We start from the raw sequence: 18221 nt of genomic DNA on the forward strand, positions 1-18221 counted from the left end.
GCGTTCTCTGGCGCGGCGGAGTCGGGCAGCAGTGGCGTTCTCTGGAGTCGGGCAGTAGTGGCGTTCTCTGGAGTCGGGCAGTAGTGGCGTTCTCTGGAGTCGGGCAGTAGTGGCGTTCTCTGGAGTCAGGCAGTAGTGGCGTTCTCTGGAGTCAGGCAGTAGTGGCGTTCTCTGGAGTCGGGAAGTAGTGGCGTTCTCTGGAGTCGGGCAGTAGTGGCGTTCTCGGGCGCGGCGGAGTCGGGCAGTAGTGGCGTTCTCTGGCGCAGCGGAGTCGGGCAGTAGTGGCGTTCCCGGGCGCAGCGGAGTCGGGCAGTAGTGGCGTTCTCTGGCGCGGCGGAGTCGGGCAGCAGTGGCGTTCTCTGGCGCGGCGGAGTCGGGCAGCAGTGGCGTTCTCTGGCGCAGCGGAGTCGGGCAGCGTTCTCTGGAGTCGGGCAGTAGTGGCGTTCTCTGGCACGGCGGAGTCGGGCAGTAGTGGCGTTCCCGGGCGCAGCGGAGTCGGGCAGTAGTGGCGTTCTCTGGCGCAGCGGAGTCGGGCAGCGTTCTCTGGAGTCGGGCAGTAGTGGCGTTCTCTGGCACAGCGGAGTCGGGCAGTAGTGGCGTTCCCGGGCGCGGCGGAGTCGGGCAGTAGTGGCGTTCTCTGGCGCGGCGGAGTCGGGCAGCAGTGGCGTTCTCTGGCGCGGCGGAGTCGGGCAGCAGTGGCGTTCTCTGGCGCAGCGGAGTCGGGCAGTAGTGGCGTTCTCTGGAGTCGGGCAGTAGTGGCGTTCTGTGGCGCAGCGGAGTCGGGCAGCAGTGGCGTTCTCTGGCGCGGCGGAGTCGGGCAGCAGTGGCGTTCTCTGGCGCGGCGGAGTCGGGCAGCAGTGGCGTTCTCTGGAGTCGGGCAGCAGTGGCGTTCTCTGGAGTCGGGCAGCAGTGGCGTTCTCTGGAGTCGGGCAGCAGTGGCGTTCTCTGGAGTCGGGCAGCAGTGGCGTTCTCTGGAGTCGGGCAGCAGTGGCGTTCTCTGGAGTCGGGCAGCAGTGGCGTTCTCTGGAGTCGGGCAGCAGTGGCGTTCTCTGGAGTCGGGCAGCAGTGGCGTTCTCTGGAGTCGGGCAGCAGTGGCGTTCTCTGGAGTCGGGCAGCAGTGGCGTTCTCTGGAGTCGGGCAGCAGTGGCGTTCTCTGGAGTCGGGCAGCAGTGGCGTTCTCTGGAGTCGGGCAGCAGTGGCGTTCTCTGGAGTCGGGCAGCAGTGGCGTTCTCTGGAGTCGGGCAGCAGTGGCGTTCTCTGGAGTCGGGCAGCAGTGGCGTTCTCTGGAGTCGGGCAGCAGTGGCGTTCTCTGGAGTCGGGCAGCAGTGGCGTTCTCTGGAGTCGGGCAGCAGTGGCGTTCTCTGGAGTCGGGCAGCAGTGGCGTTCTCTGGAGTCGGGCAGCAGTGGCGTTCTCTGGAGTCGGGCAGCAGTGGCGTTCTCTGGAGTCGGGCAGCAGTGGCGTTCTCTGGAGTCGGGCAGCAGTGGCGTTCTCTGGAGTCGGGCAGCAGTGGCGTTCTCTGGAGTCGGGCAGCAGTGGCGTTCTCTGGAGTCGGGCAGCAGTGGCGTTCTCTGGAGTCGGGCAGCAGTGGCGTTCTCTGGCGCAGCGGAGTCGGGCAGCAGTGGCGTTCTCTGGCGCAGCGGAGTCGGGCAGCAGTGGCGTTCTCTGGCGCAGCGGAGTCGGGCAGCAGTGGCGTTCTCTGGCGCAGCGGAGTCGGGCAGCAGTGGCGTTCTCTGGCGCAGCGGAGTCGGGCAGCAGTGGCGTTCTCTGGCGCAGCGGAGTCGGGCAGCAGTGGCGTTCTCTGGCGCAGCGGAGTCGGGCAGCAGTGGCGTTCTCTGGCGCAGCGGAGTCGGGCAGCAGTGGCGTTCTCTGGCGCAGCGGAGTCGGGCAGCAGTGGCGTTCTCTGGCGCAGCGGAGTCGGGCAGCAGTGGCGTTCTCGGGCGCAGCGGAGTCGGGCAGCAGTGGCGTTCTCGGGCGCAGCGGAGTCGGGCAGCAGTGGCGTTCTCTGGCGCAGCGGAGTCGGGCAGCAGTGGCGTTCTCTGGCGCAGCGGAGTCGGGCAGTAGTGGCGTTCTCTGGAGTCGGGCAGTAGTGGCGTTCTCTGGCGCAGCGGAGTCGGGCAGTAGTGGCGTTCTCTGGAGTCGGGCAGTAGTGGCGTTCTCTGGCGCAGCGGAGTCGGGCAGTAGTGGCGTTCTCTGACGCAGCGGAGTCGGGCAGTAGTGGCGTTCTCTGGCGCAGCGGAGTCGGGCAGTAGTGGCGTTCTCTGGCGCAGCGGAGTCGGGCAGTAGTGGCATTCTCTGGAGTCGGGCAGTAGTGGCGTTCTCTGGCGCAGCGGAGTCGGGCAGTAGTGGCGTTCTCTGGAGTCGGGCAGTAGTGGCGTTCTCTGGAGTCGGGCAGTAGTGGCGTTCTCTGGAGTCGGGCAGTAGTGGCGTTCTCTGGAGTCGGGCAGTAGTGGCGTTCTCTGGAGTCGGGCAGTAGTGGCGTTCTCTGGAGTCGGGCAGTAGTGGCGTTCTCTGGAGTCGGGCAGTAGTGGCGTTCTCTGGAGTCGGGCAGTAGTGGCGTTCTCTGGAGTCGGGCAGTAGTGGCGTTCTCTGGAGTCGGGCAGTAGTGGCGTTCTCTGGCGCAGCGGAGTCGGGCAGTAGTGGCGCTCTCTGGAGTCGGGCAGTAGTGGCGTTCTCTGGAGTCGGGCAGTAGTGGCGTTCTTTGGAGTCGGGCAGTAGTGGCGTTCTCTGGAGTCGGGCAGTAGTGGCGTTCTCTGGAGTCGGGCAGTAGTGGCGTTCTCTGGAGTCGGGCAGTAGTGGCGTTCTCTGGAGTCGGGCAGTAGTGGCGTTCTCTGGAGTCGGGCAGTAGTGGCGTTCTCTGGAGTCGGGCAGTAGTGGCGTTCTCTGGAGTCGGGCAGTAGTGGCGTTCTCTGGAGTCGGGCAGTAGTGGCGTTCTCTGGAGTCGGGCAGTAGTGGCGTTCTCTGGAGTCGGGCAGTAGTGGCGTTCTCTGGAGTCGGGCAGTAGTGGCGTTCTCTGGAGTCGGGCAGTAGTGGCGTTCTCTGGAGTCGGGCAGTAGTGGCGTTCTCTGGAGTCGGGCAGTAGTGGCGTTCTCTGGAGTCGGGCAGTAGTGGCGTTCTCTGGAGTCGGGCAGTAGTGGCGTTGTCTGGCGCAGCGGAGTCGGGCAGTAGTGGCGCTCTCTGGAGTCGGGCAGTAGTGGCGTTCTCTGGAGTCGGGCAGTAGTGGCGTTCTCTGGAGTCGGGCAGTAGTGGCGTTCTCTGGCGCAGCGGAGTCGGGCAGTAGTGGCGTTCTCTGGAGTCGGGCAGTAGTGGCGTTCTCTGGAGTCGGGCAGTAGTGGCGTTCTCTGGAGTCGGGCAGTAGTGGCGTTCTCTGGAGTCGGGCAGTAGTGGCGTTCTCTGGAGTCGGGCAGTAGTGGCGTTCTCTGGAGTCGGGCAGTAGTGGCGTTCTCTGGAGTCGGGCAGTAGTGGCGTTCTCTGGAGTCGGGCAGTAGTGGCGTTCTCTGGAGTCGGGCAGTAGTGGCGTTCTCTGGCGCAGCGGAGTCGGGCAGTAGTGGCGCTCTCTGGAGTCGGGCAGTAGTGGCGTTCTCTGGAGTCGGGCAGTAGTGGCGTTCTTTGGAGTCGGGCAGTAGTGGCGTTCTCTGGAGTCGGGCAGTAGTGGCGTTCTCTGGAGTCGGGCAGTAGTGGCGTTCTCTGGAGTCGGGCAGTAGTGGCGTTCTCTGGAGTCGGGCAGTAGTGGCGTTCTCTGGAGTCGGGCAGTAGTGGCGTTCTCTGGAGTCGGGCAGTAGTGGCGTTCTCTGGAGTCGGGCAGTAGTGGCGTTCTCTGGAGTCGGGCAGTAGTGGCGTTCTCTGGAGTCGGGCAGTAGTGGCGTTCTCTGGAGTCGGGCAGTAGTGGCGTTCTCTGGAGTCGGGCAGTAGTGGCGTTCTCTGGAGTCGGGCAGTAGTGGCGTTGTCTGGCGCAGCGGAGTCGGGCAGTAGTGGCGCTCTCTGGAGTCGGGCAGTAGTGGCGTTCTCTGGAGTCGGGCAGTAGTGGCGTTCTCTGGAGTCGGGCAGTAGTGGCGTTCTCTGGCGCAGCGGAGTCGGGCAGTAGTGGCGTTCTCTGGAGTCGGGCAGTAGTGGCGTTCTCTGGCGCAGCGGAGTCGGGCAGTAGTGGCGTTCTCTGGAGTCGGGCAGTAGTGGCGTTCTCTGGAGTCGGGCAGTAGTGGCGCTCTCTGGAGTCGGGCAGTAGTGGCGCTCTCTGGAGTCGGGCAGTAGTGGCGCTCTCTGGAGTCGGGCAGTAGTGGCGCTTTCTGGAGTCGGGCAGTAGTGGCGCTCTCTGGAGTCGGGCAGTAGTGGCGCTCTCTGGAGTCGGGCAGTAGTGGCGCTCTCTGGAGTCGGGCAGTAGTGGCGCTCTCTGGAGTCGGGCAGTAGTGGCGCTCTCTGGAGTCGGGCAGTAGTGGCGCTCTCTGGAGTCGGGCAGTAGTGGCGCTCTCTGGAGTCGGGCAGTAGTGGCGCTCTCTGGAGTCGGGCAGTAGTGGCGCTCTCTGGAGTCGGGCAGTAGTGGCGCTCTCTGGAGTCGGGCAGTAGTGGCGCTCTCCGGAGTCGGGCAGTAGTGGCGCTCTCCGGAGTCGGGCAGTAGTGGCGCTCTCCGGAGTCGGGCAGTAGTGGCGCTCTCCGGAGTCGGGCAGTAGTGGCGCTCTCCGGAGTCGGGCAGTAGTGGCGCTCTCCGGAGTCGGGCAGTAGTGGCGCTCTCCGGAGTCGGGCAGTAGTGGCGCTCTCCGGAGTCGGGCAGTAGTGGCGCTCTCCGGAGTCGGGCAGTAGTGGCGCTCTCCGGAGTCGGGCAGTAGTGGCGCTCTCCGGAGTCGGGCAGTAGTGGCGCTCTCTGGAGTCGGGCAGTAGTGGCGCTCTCTGGAGTCGGGCAGTAGTGGCGCTCTCTGGAGTCGGGCAGTAGTGGCGCTCTCTGGAGTCGGGCAGTAGTGGCGTTCTCTGGCGCAGCGGAGTCGGGCAGTAGTGGCGTTCTCTGGAGTCGGGCAGTAGTGGCGTTCTCTGGAGTCGGGCAGTAGTGGCGTTCTCTGGCGCAGCGGAGTCGGGCAGTAGTGGCGTTCTCTGGAGTCGGGCAGCAGTGGCGTTCTCGGGCGCAGCGGAGTCGGGCAGTAGTGGCGTTCTCTGGAGTCGGGCAGTAGTGGCGTTCTCTGGAGTCGGGCAGTAGTGGCGTTCTCTGGAGTCGGGCAGTAGTGGCGTTCTCTGGAGTCGGGCAGTAGTGGCGTTCTCTGGAGTCGGGCAGTAGTGGCGTTCTCTGGCGCAGCGGAGTCGGGCAGTAGTGGCGTTCTCTGGAGTCGGGCAGCAGTGGCGTTCTCTGGAGTCGGGCAGTAGTGGCATTCTCGGGGGCGCAGCGGAGTCGGGCAGTAGTGGCGTTCTCTGGCGCAGCGGAGTCGGGCAGTAGTGGCGTTCTCTGGAGTCGGGCAGTAGTGGCGTTCTCGGGCGCAGCGGAGTCGGGCAGTAGTGGCGTTCTCGGGCGCAGCGGAGTCGGGCAGTAGTGGCGTTCTCGGGTGCAGCGGAGTCGGGCAGTAGTGGCGTTCTCTGGAGTTGGGCAGCAGTGGCGTTCTCTGGAGTCGGGCAGCAGTGGCGTTCTCTGGAGTCGGGCAGTAGTGGCGTTCTCTGGAGTCGGGCAGTAGTGGCGTTCTCTGGAGTCGGGCAGTAGTGGCGTTCTCTGGCGCAGCGGAGTCGGGCAGTAGTGGCGTTCTCTGGAGTCGGGCAGCAGTGGCGTTCTCTGGAGTCGGGCAGCAGTGGCGTTCTCGGGCGCAGCGGAGTCGGGCAGTAGTGGCGTTCTCTGGAGTCGGGCAGTAGTGGCGTTCTCTGGAGTCGGGCAGTAGTGGCGTTCTCTGGAGTCGGGCAGTAGTGGCGTTCTCTGGAGTCGGGCAGTAGTGGCGTTCTCTGGAGTCGGGCAGTAGTGGCGTTCTCTGGAGTCGGGCAGTAGTGGCGTTCTCTGGAGTCGGGCAGTAGTGGCGTTCTCTGGAGTCGGGCAGTAGTGGCGTTCTCTGGAGTCGGGCAGTAGTGGCGTTCTCTGGCGCAGCGGAGTCGGGCAGTAGTGGCGTTCTCTGGAGTCGGGCAGCAGTGGCGTTCTCTGGAGTCGGGCAGTAGTGGCGTTCTCGGGCGCAGCGGAGTCGGGCAGTAGTGGCGTTTTCTGGCGCAGCGGAGTCGGGCAGTAGTGGCGTTCTCTGGAGTCGGGCAGTAGTGGCGTTCTCGGGCGCAGCGGAGTCGGGCAGTAGTGGCGTTCTCTGGAGTCGGGCAGTAGTGGCGTTCTCGGGCGCAGCGGAGTCGGGCAGTAGTGGCGTTCTCTGGAGTCGGGCAGTAGTGGCGTTCTCTGGAGTCGGGCAGCAGTGGCGTTCTCTGGAGTCGGGCAGTAGTGGCGTTCTCTGGAGTCGGGCAGTAGTGGCGTTCTCTGGAGTCGGGCAGTAGTGGCGTTCTCTGGAGTCGGGCAGTAGTGGCGTTCTCTGGAGTCGGGCAGTAGTGGCGTTCTCTGGAGTCGGGCAGTAGTGGCGTTCTCTGGAGTCGGGCAGCAGTGGCGTTCTCTGGAGTCGGGCAGTAGTGGCGTTCTCTGGAGTCGGGCAGTAGTGGCGTTCTCTGGCGCAGTGGAGTCGGGCAGTAGTGGCGTTCTCTGGAGTCGGGCAGTAGTGGCGTTCTCTGGAGTCGGGCAGTAGTGGCGTTCTCTGGCGCAGCGGAGTCGGGCAGTAGTGGCGTTCTCTGGAGTCGGGCAGCAGTGGCGTTCTCTGGAGTCGGGCAGTAGTGGCGTTCTCGGGCGCAGCGGAGTCGGGCAGTAGTGGCGTTCTCTGGAGTCGGGCAGTAGTGGCGTTCTCTGGAGTCGGGCAGTAGTGGCGTTCTCTGGAGTCGGGCAGTAGTGGCGTTCTCTGGAGTCGGGCAGTAGTGGCGTTCTCTGGCGCAGCGGAGTCGGGCAGTAGTGGCGTTCTCTGGCGCAGCGGAGTCGGGCAGTAGTGGCGTTCTCTGGAGTCGGGCAGCAGTGGCGTTCTCTGGAGTCGGGCAGTAGTGGCATTCTCGGGCGCAGCGGAGTCGGGCAGTAGTGGCGTTCTCTGGCGCAGCGGAGTCGGGCAGTAGTGGCGTTCTCTGGAGTCGGGCAGTAGTGGCGTTCTCGGGCGCAGCGGAGTCGGGCAGTAGTGGCGTTCTCGGGCGCAGCGGAGTCGGGCAGTAGTGGCGTTCTCGGGCGCAGCGGAGTCGGGCAGTAGTGGCGTTCTCTGGAGTCGGGCAGTAGTGGCGTTCTCTGGAGTTGGGCAGCAGTGGCGTTCTCTGGAGTCGGGCAGCAGTGGCGTTCTCTGGAGTCGGGCAGTAGTGGCGTTCTCTGGAGTCGGGCAGTAGTGGCGTTCTCTGGAGTCGGGCAGTAGTGGCGTTCTCTGGCGCAGCGGAGTCGGGCAGTAGTGGCGTTCTCTGGAGTCGGGCAGCAGTGGCGTTCTCTGGAGTCGGGCAGTAGTGGCGTTCTCGGGCGCAGCGGAGTCGGGCAGTAGTGGCGTTCTCTGGAGTCGGGCAGTAGTGGCGTTCTCTGGAGTCGGGCAGTAGTGGCGTTCTCTGGAGTCGGGCAGTAGTGGCGTTCTCTGGAGTCGGGCAGTAGTGGCGTTCTCTGGAGTCGGGCAGTAGTGGCGTTCTCTGGAGTCGGGCAGTAGTGGCGTTCTCTGGAGTCGGGCAGTAGTGGCGTTCTCTGGAGTCGGGCAGTAGTGGCGTTCTCTGGAGTCGGGCAGTAGTGGCGTTCTCTGGAGTCGGGCAGTAGTGGCGTTCTCTGGAGTCGGGCAGTAGTGGCGTTCTCTGGAGTCGGGCAGTAGTGGCGTTCTCTGGAGTCGGGCAGTAGTGGCGTTCTCTGGAGTCGGGCAGTAGTGGCGTTCTCTGGCGCAGCGGAGTCGGGCAGTAGTGGCGTTCTCTGGAGTCGGGCAGTAGTGGCGTTCTCGGGCGCAGCGGAGTCGGGCAGTAGTGGCGTTCTCTGGAGTCGGGCAGTAGTGGCGTTCTCTGGAGTCGGGCAGCAGTGGCGTTCTCTGGAGTCGGGCAGTAGTGGCGTTCTCTGGAGTCGGGCAGTAGTGGCGTTCTCTGGAGTCGGGCAGTAGTGGCGTTCTCTGGAGTCGGGCAGTAGTGGCGTTCTCTGGAGTCGGGCAGTAGTGGCGTTCTCTGGAGTCGGGCAGTAGTGGCGTTCTCTGGAGTCGGGCAGCAGTGGCGTTCTCTGGAGTCGGGCAGTAGTGGCGTTCTCTGGAGTCGGGCAGTAGTGGCGTTCTCTGGCGCAGTGGAGTCGGGCAGTAGTGGCGTTCTCTGGAGTCGGGCAGTAGTGGCGTTCTCTGGAGTCGGGCAGTAGTGGCGTTCTCTGGCGCAGCGGAGTCGGGCAGTAGTGGCGTTCTCTGGAGTCGGGCAGCAGTGGCGTTCTCTGGAGTCGGGCAGTAGTAGCGTTCTCGGGCGCAGCGGAGTCGGGCAGTAGTGGCGTTCTCTGGAGTCGGGCAGTAGTGGCGTTCTCTGGAGTCGGGCAGTAGTGGCGTTCTCTGGAGTCGGGCAGTAGTGGCGTTCTCTGGAGTCGGGCAGTAGTGGCGTTCTCTGGCGCAGCGGAGTCGGGCAGTAGTGGCGTTCTCTGGCGCAGCGGAGTCGGGCAGTAGTGGCGTTCTCTGGAGTCGGGCAGCAGTGGCGTTCTCTGGAGTCGGGCAGTAGTGGCATTCTCGGGCGCAGCGGAGTCGGGCAGTAGTGGCGTTCTCTGGCGCAGCGGAGTCGGGCAGTAGTGGCGTTCTCTGGAGTCGGGCAGTAGTGGCGTTCTCGGGCGCAGCGGAGTCGGGCAGTAGTGGCGTTCTCGGGCGCAGCGGAGTCGGGCAGTAGTGGCGTTCTCGGGCGCAGCGGAGTCGGGCAGTAGTGGCGTTCTCTGGAGTCGGGCAGTAGTGGCGTTCTCTGGAGTTGGGCAGCAGTGGCGTTCTCTGGAGTCGGGCAGCAGTGGCGTTCTCTGGAGTCGGGCAGTAGTGGCGTTCTCTGGAGTCGGGCAGTAGTGGCGTTCTCTGGAGTCGGGCAGTAGTGGCGTTCTCTGGCGCAGCGGAGTCGGGCAGTAGTGGCGTTCTCTGGAGTCGGGCAGCAGTGGCGTTCTCTGGAGTCGGGCAGTAGTGGCGTTCTCGGGCGCAGCGGAGTCGGGCAGTAGTGGCGTTCTCTGGAGTCGGGCAGTAGTGGCGTTCTCTGGAGTCGGGCAGTAGTGGCGTTCTCTGGAGTCGGGCAGTAGTGGCGTTCTCTGGAGTCGGGCAGTAGTGGCGTTCTCTGGAGTCGGGCAGTAGTGGCGTTCTCTGGAGTCGGGCAGTAGTGGCGTTCTCTGGAGTCGGGCAGTAGTGGCGTTCTCTGGAGTCGGGCAGTAGTGGCGTTCTCTGGAGTCGGGCAGTAGTGGCGTTCTCTGGAGTCGGGCAGTAGTGGCGTTCTCTGGAGTCGGGCAGTAGTGGCGTTCTCTGGAGTCGGGCAGTAGTGGCGTTCTCTGGAGTCGGGCAGTAGTGGCGTTCTCTGGCGCAGCGGAGTCGGGCAGTAGTGGCGTTCTCTGGAGTCGGGCAGCAGTGGCGTTCTCTGGAGTCGGGCAGTAGTGGCGTTCTCGGGCGCAGCGGAGTCGGGCAGTAGTGGCGTTCTCTGGCGCAGCGGAGTCGGGCAGTAGTGGCGTTCTCTGGAGTCGGGCAGTAGTGGCGTTCTCGGGCGCAGCGGAGTCGGGCAGTAGTGGCGTTCTCTGGAGTCGGGCAGTAGTGGCGTTCTCTGGAGTCGGGCAGTAGTGGCGTTCTCTGGAGTCGGGCAGCAGTGGCGTTCTCTGGAGTCGGGCAGTAGTGGCGTTCTCTGGAGTCGGGCAGCAGTGGCGTTCTCTGGAGTCGGGCAGCAGTGGCGTTCTCTGGAGTCGGGCAGCAGTGGCGTTCTCTGGAGTCGGGCAGCAGTGGCGTTCTCTGGAGTCGGGCAGTAGTGGCGTTCTCTGGAGTCGGGCAGTAGTGGCGTTCTCTGGAGTCGGGCAGTAGTGGCGTTCTCTGGAGTCGGGCAGCAGTGGCGTTCTCTGGAGTCGGGCAGCAGTGGCGTTCTCTGGAGTCGGGCAGCAGTGGCGTTCTCTGGAGTCGGGCAGCAGTGGCGTTCTCTGGAGTCGGGCAGCAGTGGCGTTCTCTGGAGTCGGGCAGCAGTGGCGTTCTCTGGAGTCGGGCAGCAGTGGCGTTCTCTGGAGTCGGGCAGCAGTGGCGTTCTCTGGAGTCGGGCAGCAGTGGCGTTCTCTGGAGTCGGGCAGCAGTGGCGTTCTCTGGAGTCGGGCAGCAGTGGCGTTCTCTGGAGTCGGGCAGCATTGGCGTTCTCTGGAGTCGGGCAGCAGTGGCGTTCTCTGGAGTCGGGCAGCAGTGGCGTTCTCTGGAGTCGGGCAGCAGTGGCGTTCTCTGGAGTCGGGCAGCAGTGGCGTTCTCTGGAGTCGGGCAGCAGTGGCGTTCTCTGGAGTCGGGCAGCAGTGGCGTTCTCTGGAGTCGGGCAGCAGTGGCGTTCTCTGGAGTCGGGCAGCAGTGGCGTTCTCTGGAGTCGGGCAGCAGTGGCGTTCTCTGGAGTCGGGCAGCAGTGGCGTTCTCTGGAGTCGGGCAGCAGTGGCGTTCTCTGGAGTCGGGCAGCAGTGGCGTTCTCTGGAGTCGGGCAGCAGTGGCGTTCTCTGGAGTCGGGCAGCAGTGGCGTTCTCTGGAGTCGGGCAGCAGTGGCGTTCTCTGGAGTCGGGCAGCAGTGGCGTTCTCTGGAGTCGGGCAGCAGTGGCGTTCCCGGTGCCCCCTGTGCGGTTGGCGGACGCTGTGGTGATGGATTGTGGAGGAACAGCTGTGTCCTTGTCTCAGGGACATGAAATGTCAGTTTATACTCGGTGTCCTGTGACGCCGCAGAGGAAGCGTTCACCGTCGGGCTGCGGGATTAACCGTTGGTGTGCCGGTGAGAGGGGCCGGGCCGCCGCCGGTGAGAGGGGCCGGGCCGCCGGTGAGAGGGGCCGGGCCGCTGCCGGTGAGAGGGGCCGGGCCGCCGGTGAGAGGGGCCGGGCCGCTGCCGGTGAGAGGGGCCGGGCCGCTGCCGGTGAGAGGGGCCGGGCCGCCGGTGAGAGGGGCCGGGCCGCCGCCGGTGAGAGGGGCCGGGCCGCCGGTGAGGAGGGCCGGGCCGCCGGTGAGAGGGGCCGGGCCGCTGCCGGTGAGAGGGGCCGGGCCGCCGGTGAGAGGGGCCGGGCCGCTGCCGGTGAGAGGGGCCGGGCCGCCGGTGAGAGGGGCCGGGCCGCTGCCGGTGAGAGGGGCCGGGCCGCTGCCGGTGAGAGGGGCCGGGCCGCCGGTGAGAGGGGCCGGGCCGCCGCCGGTGAGAGGGGCCGGGCCGCCGGTGAGGAGGGCCGGGCCGCCGGTGAGAGGGGCCGGGCCGCTGCCGGTGAGAGGGGCCGGGCCGCTGCCGGGGAGGAGCCGCCCAGCTGTCGCAGTGACACAGGCACCGGCCATGCAGCAGCCCAGCGGCCCCGGCCTGTTCCCCACGCTGGTGGTGGTCGGGCACGTCGTCACCATGGCGGTGGTCTGGCACTGGCGGAGGAGGCGGCGGGCGCTGCAGGACTCGGACGGTAAGGGCAGAGGTGTGTCTGGGGGAGGAGGCTCGGTTAACCCCGTCGCCGCCGGCGCAGGACTGCAGGGAGCCGCCGCCGGCAGGCAGTGATACCGGGGCCCGGGTGCGGGCGGTGCGGGCGGCAGCTGCTCTCCTCGGATGCGGATGATGTGGGGCCGCCGGTGCTGGGATGTCGGGAGAAGCGGGATGCGGACAGCAAAGGGTTACAGAGACAGGGGCGGGGCCTGGCAAACCCAAACAGAAGCATGTGTATCCGGCAGTGACCTATCGCATGGGCGGCTGGAGTCACGTGTCACACTGCAACAGGTGCTCCAGCTGTCACCTGTAACACTGTACCGGATCTGCAGCTGTGGTGATGGGGAGGAGCGGTGATGTCACAGGTACATTATATGGAGGAGCGGTGATGTCACAGGTACATTATATGGGGGAGCGGCGATGTCACAGGTACATTATATGGGGGAGCGGCGATGTCACAGGTACATTATATGGGAGGAGCGGCGATGTCACAGGTGCATTATATGGGGGAGCGGCGATGTCACAGGTGCATTATATGGAGGAGCGGCGATGTCACAGGTGCATTATATGGGAGGAGCGGTGATGTCACAGGTACATTATATGGGGGAGCGGTGATGTCACAGGTACATTATATGGAGGAGCGGCGATGTCACAGGTACATTATATGGGAGGAGCGGTGATGTCACAGGTACATTATATGGGGGGAGCGGTGATGTCACAGGTACATTATATGGAGGAGCGGCGATGTCACAGGTACATTATATGGAGGAGCGGTGATGTCACAGGTACATTATATGGAGGAGCGGCGATGTCACAGGTACATTATATGGAGGAGCGGCGATGTCACAGGTACATTATATGGGGGAGCGGCGATGTCACAGGTACATTATATGGGGGAGCGGCGATGTCACAGGTGCATTATATGGGGGAGCGGCGATGTCACAGGTACATTATATGGGGGAGCGGCGATGTCACAGGTACATTATATGGAGGAGCGGTGATGTCACAGGTACATTATATGGAGGAGCGGTGATGTCACAGGTACATTATATGGGGGAGCGGCGATGTCACAGGTACATTATATGGGGGAGCGGTGATGTCACAGGTACATTATATGGAGGAGCGGCGATGTCACAGGTACATTATATGGGGGAGCGGCGATGTCACAGGTACATTATATGGGGGAGCGGCGATGTCACAGGTACATTATATGGAGGAGCGGCGATGTCACAGGTACATTATATGGAGGAGCGGCGATGTCACAGGTGCATTATATGGAGGAGCGGCGATGTCACAGGTGCATTATATGGGGGAGCGGCGATGTCACAGGTGCATTATATGGAGGAGCGGTGATGTCACAGGTACATTATATGGAGGAGCGGCGATGTCACAGGTACATTATATGGAGGAGCGGCGATGTCACAGGTACATTATATGGGGGAGCGGCGATGTCACAGGTACATTATATGGAGGAGCGGCGATGTCACAGGTACATTATATGGGGGAGCGGCGATGTCACAGGTACATTATATGGGGGAGCGGCGATGTCACAGGTACATTATATGGAGGAGCGGCGATGTCACAGGTACATTATATGGAGGAGCGGCGATGTCACAGGTACATTATATGGGGGAGCGGCGATGTCACAGGTGCATTATATGGGGGAGCGGCGATGTCACAGGTACATTATATGGGGGAGCGGCGATGTCACAGGTACATTATATGGAGGAGCGGCGATGTCACAGGTACATTATATGGGGGAGCGGCGATGTCACAGGTACATTATATGGAGGAGCGGCGATGTCACAGGTACATTATATGGGGGAGCGGCGATGTCACAGGTACATTATATGGGGGAGCGGCGATGTCACAGGTACATTATATGGGGGAGCGGCGATGTCACAGGTACATTATATGGGGGAGCGGCGATGTCACAGGTACATTATATGGAGGAGCGGCGATGTCACAGGTACATTATATGGGGGAGCGGCGATGTCACAGGTACATTATATGGAGGAGCGGCGATGTCACAGGTACATTATATGGGGGAGCGGCGATGTCACAGGTACATTATATGGGGGAGCGGCGATGTCACAGGTACATTATATGGAGGAGCGGCGATGTCACAGGTACATTATATGGAGGAGCGGCGATGTCACAGGTACATTATATGGAGGAGCGGCGATGTCACAGGTACATTATATGGGGGAGCGGCGATGTCACAGGTACATTATATGGAGGAGCGGCGATGTCACAGGTACATTATATGGGGGAGCGGCGATGTCACAGGTACATTATATGGGGGAGCGGCGATGTCACAGGTACATTATATGGAGGAGCGGCGATGTCACAGGTACATTATATGGGGGAGCGGCGATGTCACAGGTACATTATATGGGGGAGCGGCGATGTCACAGGTACATTATATGGGGGAGCGGCGATGTCACATGTACATTATATGGGGGAGCGGCGATGTCACAGGTACATTATATGGGGGAGCGGCGATGTCACAGGTACATTATATGGGGGAGCGGCGATGTCACAGGTACATTATATGGGGGAGCGGCGATGTCACAGGTACATTATATGGGGGAGCGGCGATGTCACAGGTACATTATATGGGGGAGCGGCGATGTCACAGGTACATTATATGGAGGAGCGGCGATGTCACAGGTACATTATATGGGGGAGCGGCGATGTCACAGGTACATTATATGGAGGAGCGGCGATGTCACAGGTACATTATATGGGGGAGCGGCGATGTCACAGGTACATTATATGGGGGAGCGGCGATGTCACAGGTACATTATATGGAGGAGCGGCGATGTCACATGTACATTATATGGGGGAGCGGCGATGTCACAGGTACATTATATGGAGGAGCGGCGATGTCACAGGTACATTATATGGGGGAGCGGCGATGTCACAGGTACATTATATGGGGGAGCGGCGATGTCACAGGTACATTATATGGGGGAGCGGCGATGTCACAGGTACATTATATGGAGGAGCGGCGATGTCACAGGTACATTATATGGAGGAGCGGCGATGTCACAGGTACATTATATGGAGGAGCGGCGATGTCACAGGTACATTATATGGGGGAGCGGCGATGTCACAGGTACATTATATGGGGGAGCGGCGATGTCACAGGTACATTATATGGGGGAGCGGCGATGTCACAGGTACATTATATGGGGGAGCGGCGATGTCACAGGTACATTATATGGGGGAGCGGCGATGTCACAGGTACATTATATGGGGGAGCGGCGATGTCACAGGTACATTATATGGGGGAGCGGCGATGTCACAGGTACATTATATGGGGGAGCGGCGATGTCACAGGTACATTATATGGAGGAGCGGCGATGTCACAGGTACATTATATGGGGGAGCGGCGATGTCACAGGTACATTATATGGAGGAGCGGCGATGTCACAGGTACATTATATGGAGGAGCGGCGATGTCACAGGTACATTATATGGGGGAGCGGCGATGTCACAGGTACATTATATGGGGGAGCGGCGATGTCACAGGTGCATTATATGGAGGAGCGGCGATGTCACAGGTACATTATATGGGGGAGCGGCGATGTCACAGGTACATTATATGGAGGAGCGGCGATGTCACAGGTACATTATATGGGGGAGCGGCGATGTCACAGGTACATTATATGGGGGAGCGGCGATGTCACAGGTACATTATATGGGGGAGCGGCGATGTCACAGGTACATTATATGGAGGAGCGGCGATGTCACAGGTGTGATGCCCCCCATGTTTCGCTCTTCCCCGTGCTCCTGCCGTTGGCTGCAGTTTCTTCTCCCCTTTCTGCACATGGACCCCGTGTGTTTCTGTAGCATTAATCAATATGTGAGTGGTGCGAGTATTGGGGGCGCGTTCTGCGGCTGGCGGTGGTCTGCTCTGATGCCGTGCTCTGTACTTGTCATGTGGAGGTGACAGGTGGGACTCTGACTCCGGAGCCGTCTCTTCGGTGAAGGTCACGGTGTCGGTGCTGCGCCGGCCGCCATCATTATTTACAGGATAAACACAGGAAGCGCCTGAAGGAGATCAGCACCCAACACCCACACAAGGAGGAAATGTCACCTCCAGGCCTGCCAGCCTCACCCTGCACATGGGGACAGCGGTGACAACCGCCAGCCTCACCCTGCAGCCGTACGCGGGACTACCATCCCCATCAGGCCTCACCCTGCAGCCACACATGGGACTACCATCCCCATCAGGCCTCACCCTGCAGCCGTACGCGGGACTACCATCCCCATCAGGCCTCACCCTGCAGCCACACATGGGACTACCATCCCCATCAGGCCTCACCCTGCAGCCGTACGCGGGACTACCATCCCCATCAGGCCTCACCCTGCAGCCACACATGGGACTACCATCCCCATCAGGCCTCACCCTGCAGCCGTACGCGGGACTACCATCCCCATCAGGCCTCACCCTGCAGCCGTACGCGGGACTACCATCCCCATCAGGCCTCACCCTGCACATGGGGACAGCAGTGACAACCGCCAGCCTCACCCTGCAGCCGTATGCGGGACTACCATCCCCATCAGGCCTCACCCTGCAGCCACACATGGGACTACCATCCCCATCAGGCCTCACCCTGCAGCCGTACATGGGACTACCATCCCCATCAGGCCTCACCCTGCAGCCATACATGGACTACCATCCCCATCAGGCCTCACCCTGCTGCCATACATGGACTACCATCCCCATCAGGCCTCACCCTGCAGCCGTACATGGGACTACCATCCCCATCAGGCCTCACCCTGCAGCCATACATGGACTACCATCCCCATCAGGCCTCACCCTGCTGCCATACATGGACTACCATCCCCATCAGGCCTCACCCTGCAGCCGTACATGGGACTACCATCCCCATCAGGCCTCACCCTGCAGCCATACATGGACTACCATCCCCATCAGGCCTCACCCTGCAGCCACACATGGGACTACCATCCCCATCAGGCCTCACCCTGCAGCCATACATGGACTACCATCCCCATCAGGCCTCACCCTGCAGCCACACATGGGACTACCATCCCCATCAGGCCTCACCCTGCAGCCACACATGGGACTACCATCCCCATCAGGCCTCACCCTGCAGCCGTACATGGGACTACCATCCCCATCAGGCCTCACCCTGCTGCCATACATGGACTACCATCCCCATCAGGCCTCACCCTGCTGCCATACACGGGACTACCATCCCCATCAGGCCTCACCCTGCTGCCATACATGGACTACCATCCCCATCAGGCCTCACCCTGCTGCCATACACGGACTACCATCCTCATCAGGCCTCACCCTGCAGCCGTACCCGGGACTACCATCCCCATCAGGCCTCACCCTGCAGCCGTACACGGGACTACCATCCCCATCAGGCCTCACCCTGCAGCCGTACACGGGACTACCATCCCCATCAGGCCTCACCCTGCAGCCGTACACGGGACTACCATCCCCATCAGGCCTCACCCTGCAGCCGTACACGGGACTACCATCCCCATCAGGCCTCACCCTGCAGCCATACACAGACTACCATCCCCATCAGGCCTCACCCCACCCTCCCTGCAGATTACCACTTGGTTCAGGACTGGGCTCAGACGTTCCAGAACTTCCATCTTCTGGTGAAGCCATTGTTTTGGTGATTTGTAGGTCACTTAGGGTCGATGTCTCTGGAGAGTTTGTCAGAACATCGCCGACCTGGAGGTTTATATGTAAGAAAAGGCTCTGTCTCCCCCTCGACTTCGCAGGCCGGAGATGTGAGCAATACGGGAGATTGCGGTCACCTGTAGGACACGTTCAGGACTGGCCAGAAATCCCTGCAGCTCCTCTAATGTTGCCGTCGGCCTCCAGGGGCAAAGTCCTTCTTGTCTTTTCCCCAATATCCGAGGGATGTCCAGTTCTCGGTAATGTCGCTGTGGTGCCAGATTTCAGCCCCTTCTTGTGACGTCTTCACAGTGTCCATGGTAGATCTGATCCCTGTATTTGTCCTTTCTCCTGACAAATTTCTACACTGAGATCCTTTGCTGTGTTGTCAGCTGTTTACAGGAAAATCCTCTGAGAGCAGCGACACTTTCTCGGGGGTCAATCAGAATAGGTGGAAATGACGGCGGCCGAGCGCTGACTACAATGTAACATGGGGGATATGTGATCCGCTGATTCTGAGCACAACTTCAGTCCGATTATAGGAGGGTGTGCACACTTATGCAACCACATTGTGATTTTGTTATTTTTTATCTTCCTCTTCAGTTTGTGTAGTAATTGATTTCTGCAGACTATGGGCGACATTAAAGGGAGAAGAAGTCCTGAGATGATGCTTGTTAGGATTGGTTCCATGCCAGGTTTTTGCCATTTTCCCCCGGGCGTGTAGACTTTTTCTATCTTGTCTCAGCACATTTGTACCCTCTCCGTCTTGTTGTGTGCTGTGCAGGCAGTGAGTGCTGCTGTCCGCAGGTACATGGACAGGTGTGCAATGTGCAGGAATGTGTCACTTCCCGGCAGGGATCATCACTCACCTGTGACAGGTAAATGTAGTGTGCACAGTACACGGCGTCCCTGCATTCCCCGCATCGCTGTCTCCACACCAGTACGCAGGAGACCAGTGGGTGGATTCGGAGCTTTCTC

General features: G+C 61.8%; 1 protein-coding gene across 8 annotated transcripts in view; it reads left to right on the forward strand.

Annotated features, from left to right (window-relative positions):
- Positions 1 to 18221, forward strand: part of LOC138643272 (plectin-like) — a 554763-nt gene that overhangs the window by 270418 nt on the left and 266124 nt on the right. For 2 of the 8 annotated variants that reach the window (XM_069732198.1, XM_069732201.1), the window contains exon 1: positions 11411 to 11555. The exons of the other annotated variants lie outside the window; for them this stretch is intronic. In XM_069732198.1, coding sequence (XP_069588299.1) covers positions 11438 to 11555 — 118 coding nt within the window. In that variant the 5' untranslated portion in view covers positions 11411 to 11437. Of the gene's footprint in view, positions 1 to 11410; positions 11556 to 18221 lie in introns of those variants that run through there. 8 annotated transcript variants of the gene reach the window in all.

This window comes from Ranitomeya imitator, chromosome 6, assembly GCF_032444005.1.
Source record: "Ranitomeya imitator isolate aRanImi1 chromosome 6, aRanImi1.pri, whole genome shotgun sequence".
Classification (NCBI taxonomy): Eukaryota; Metazoa; Chordata; class Amphibia; order Anura; family Dendrobatidae; genus Ranitomeya; species Ranitomeya imitator.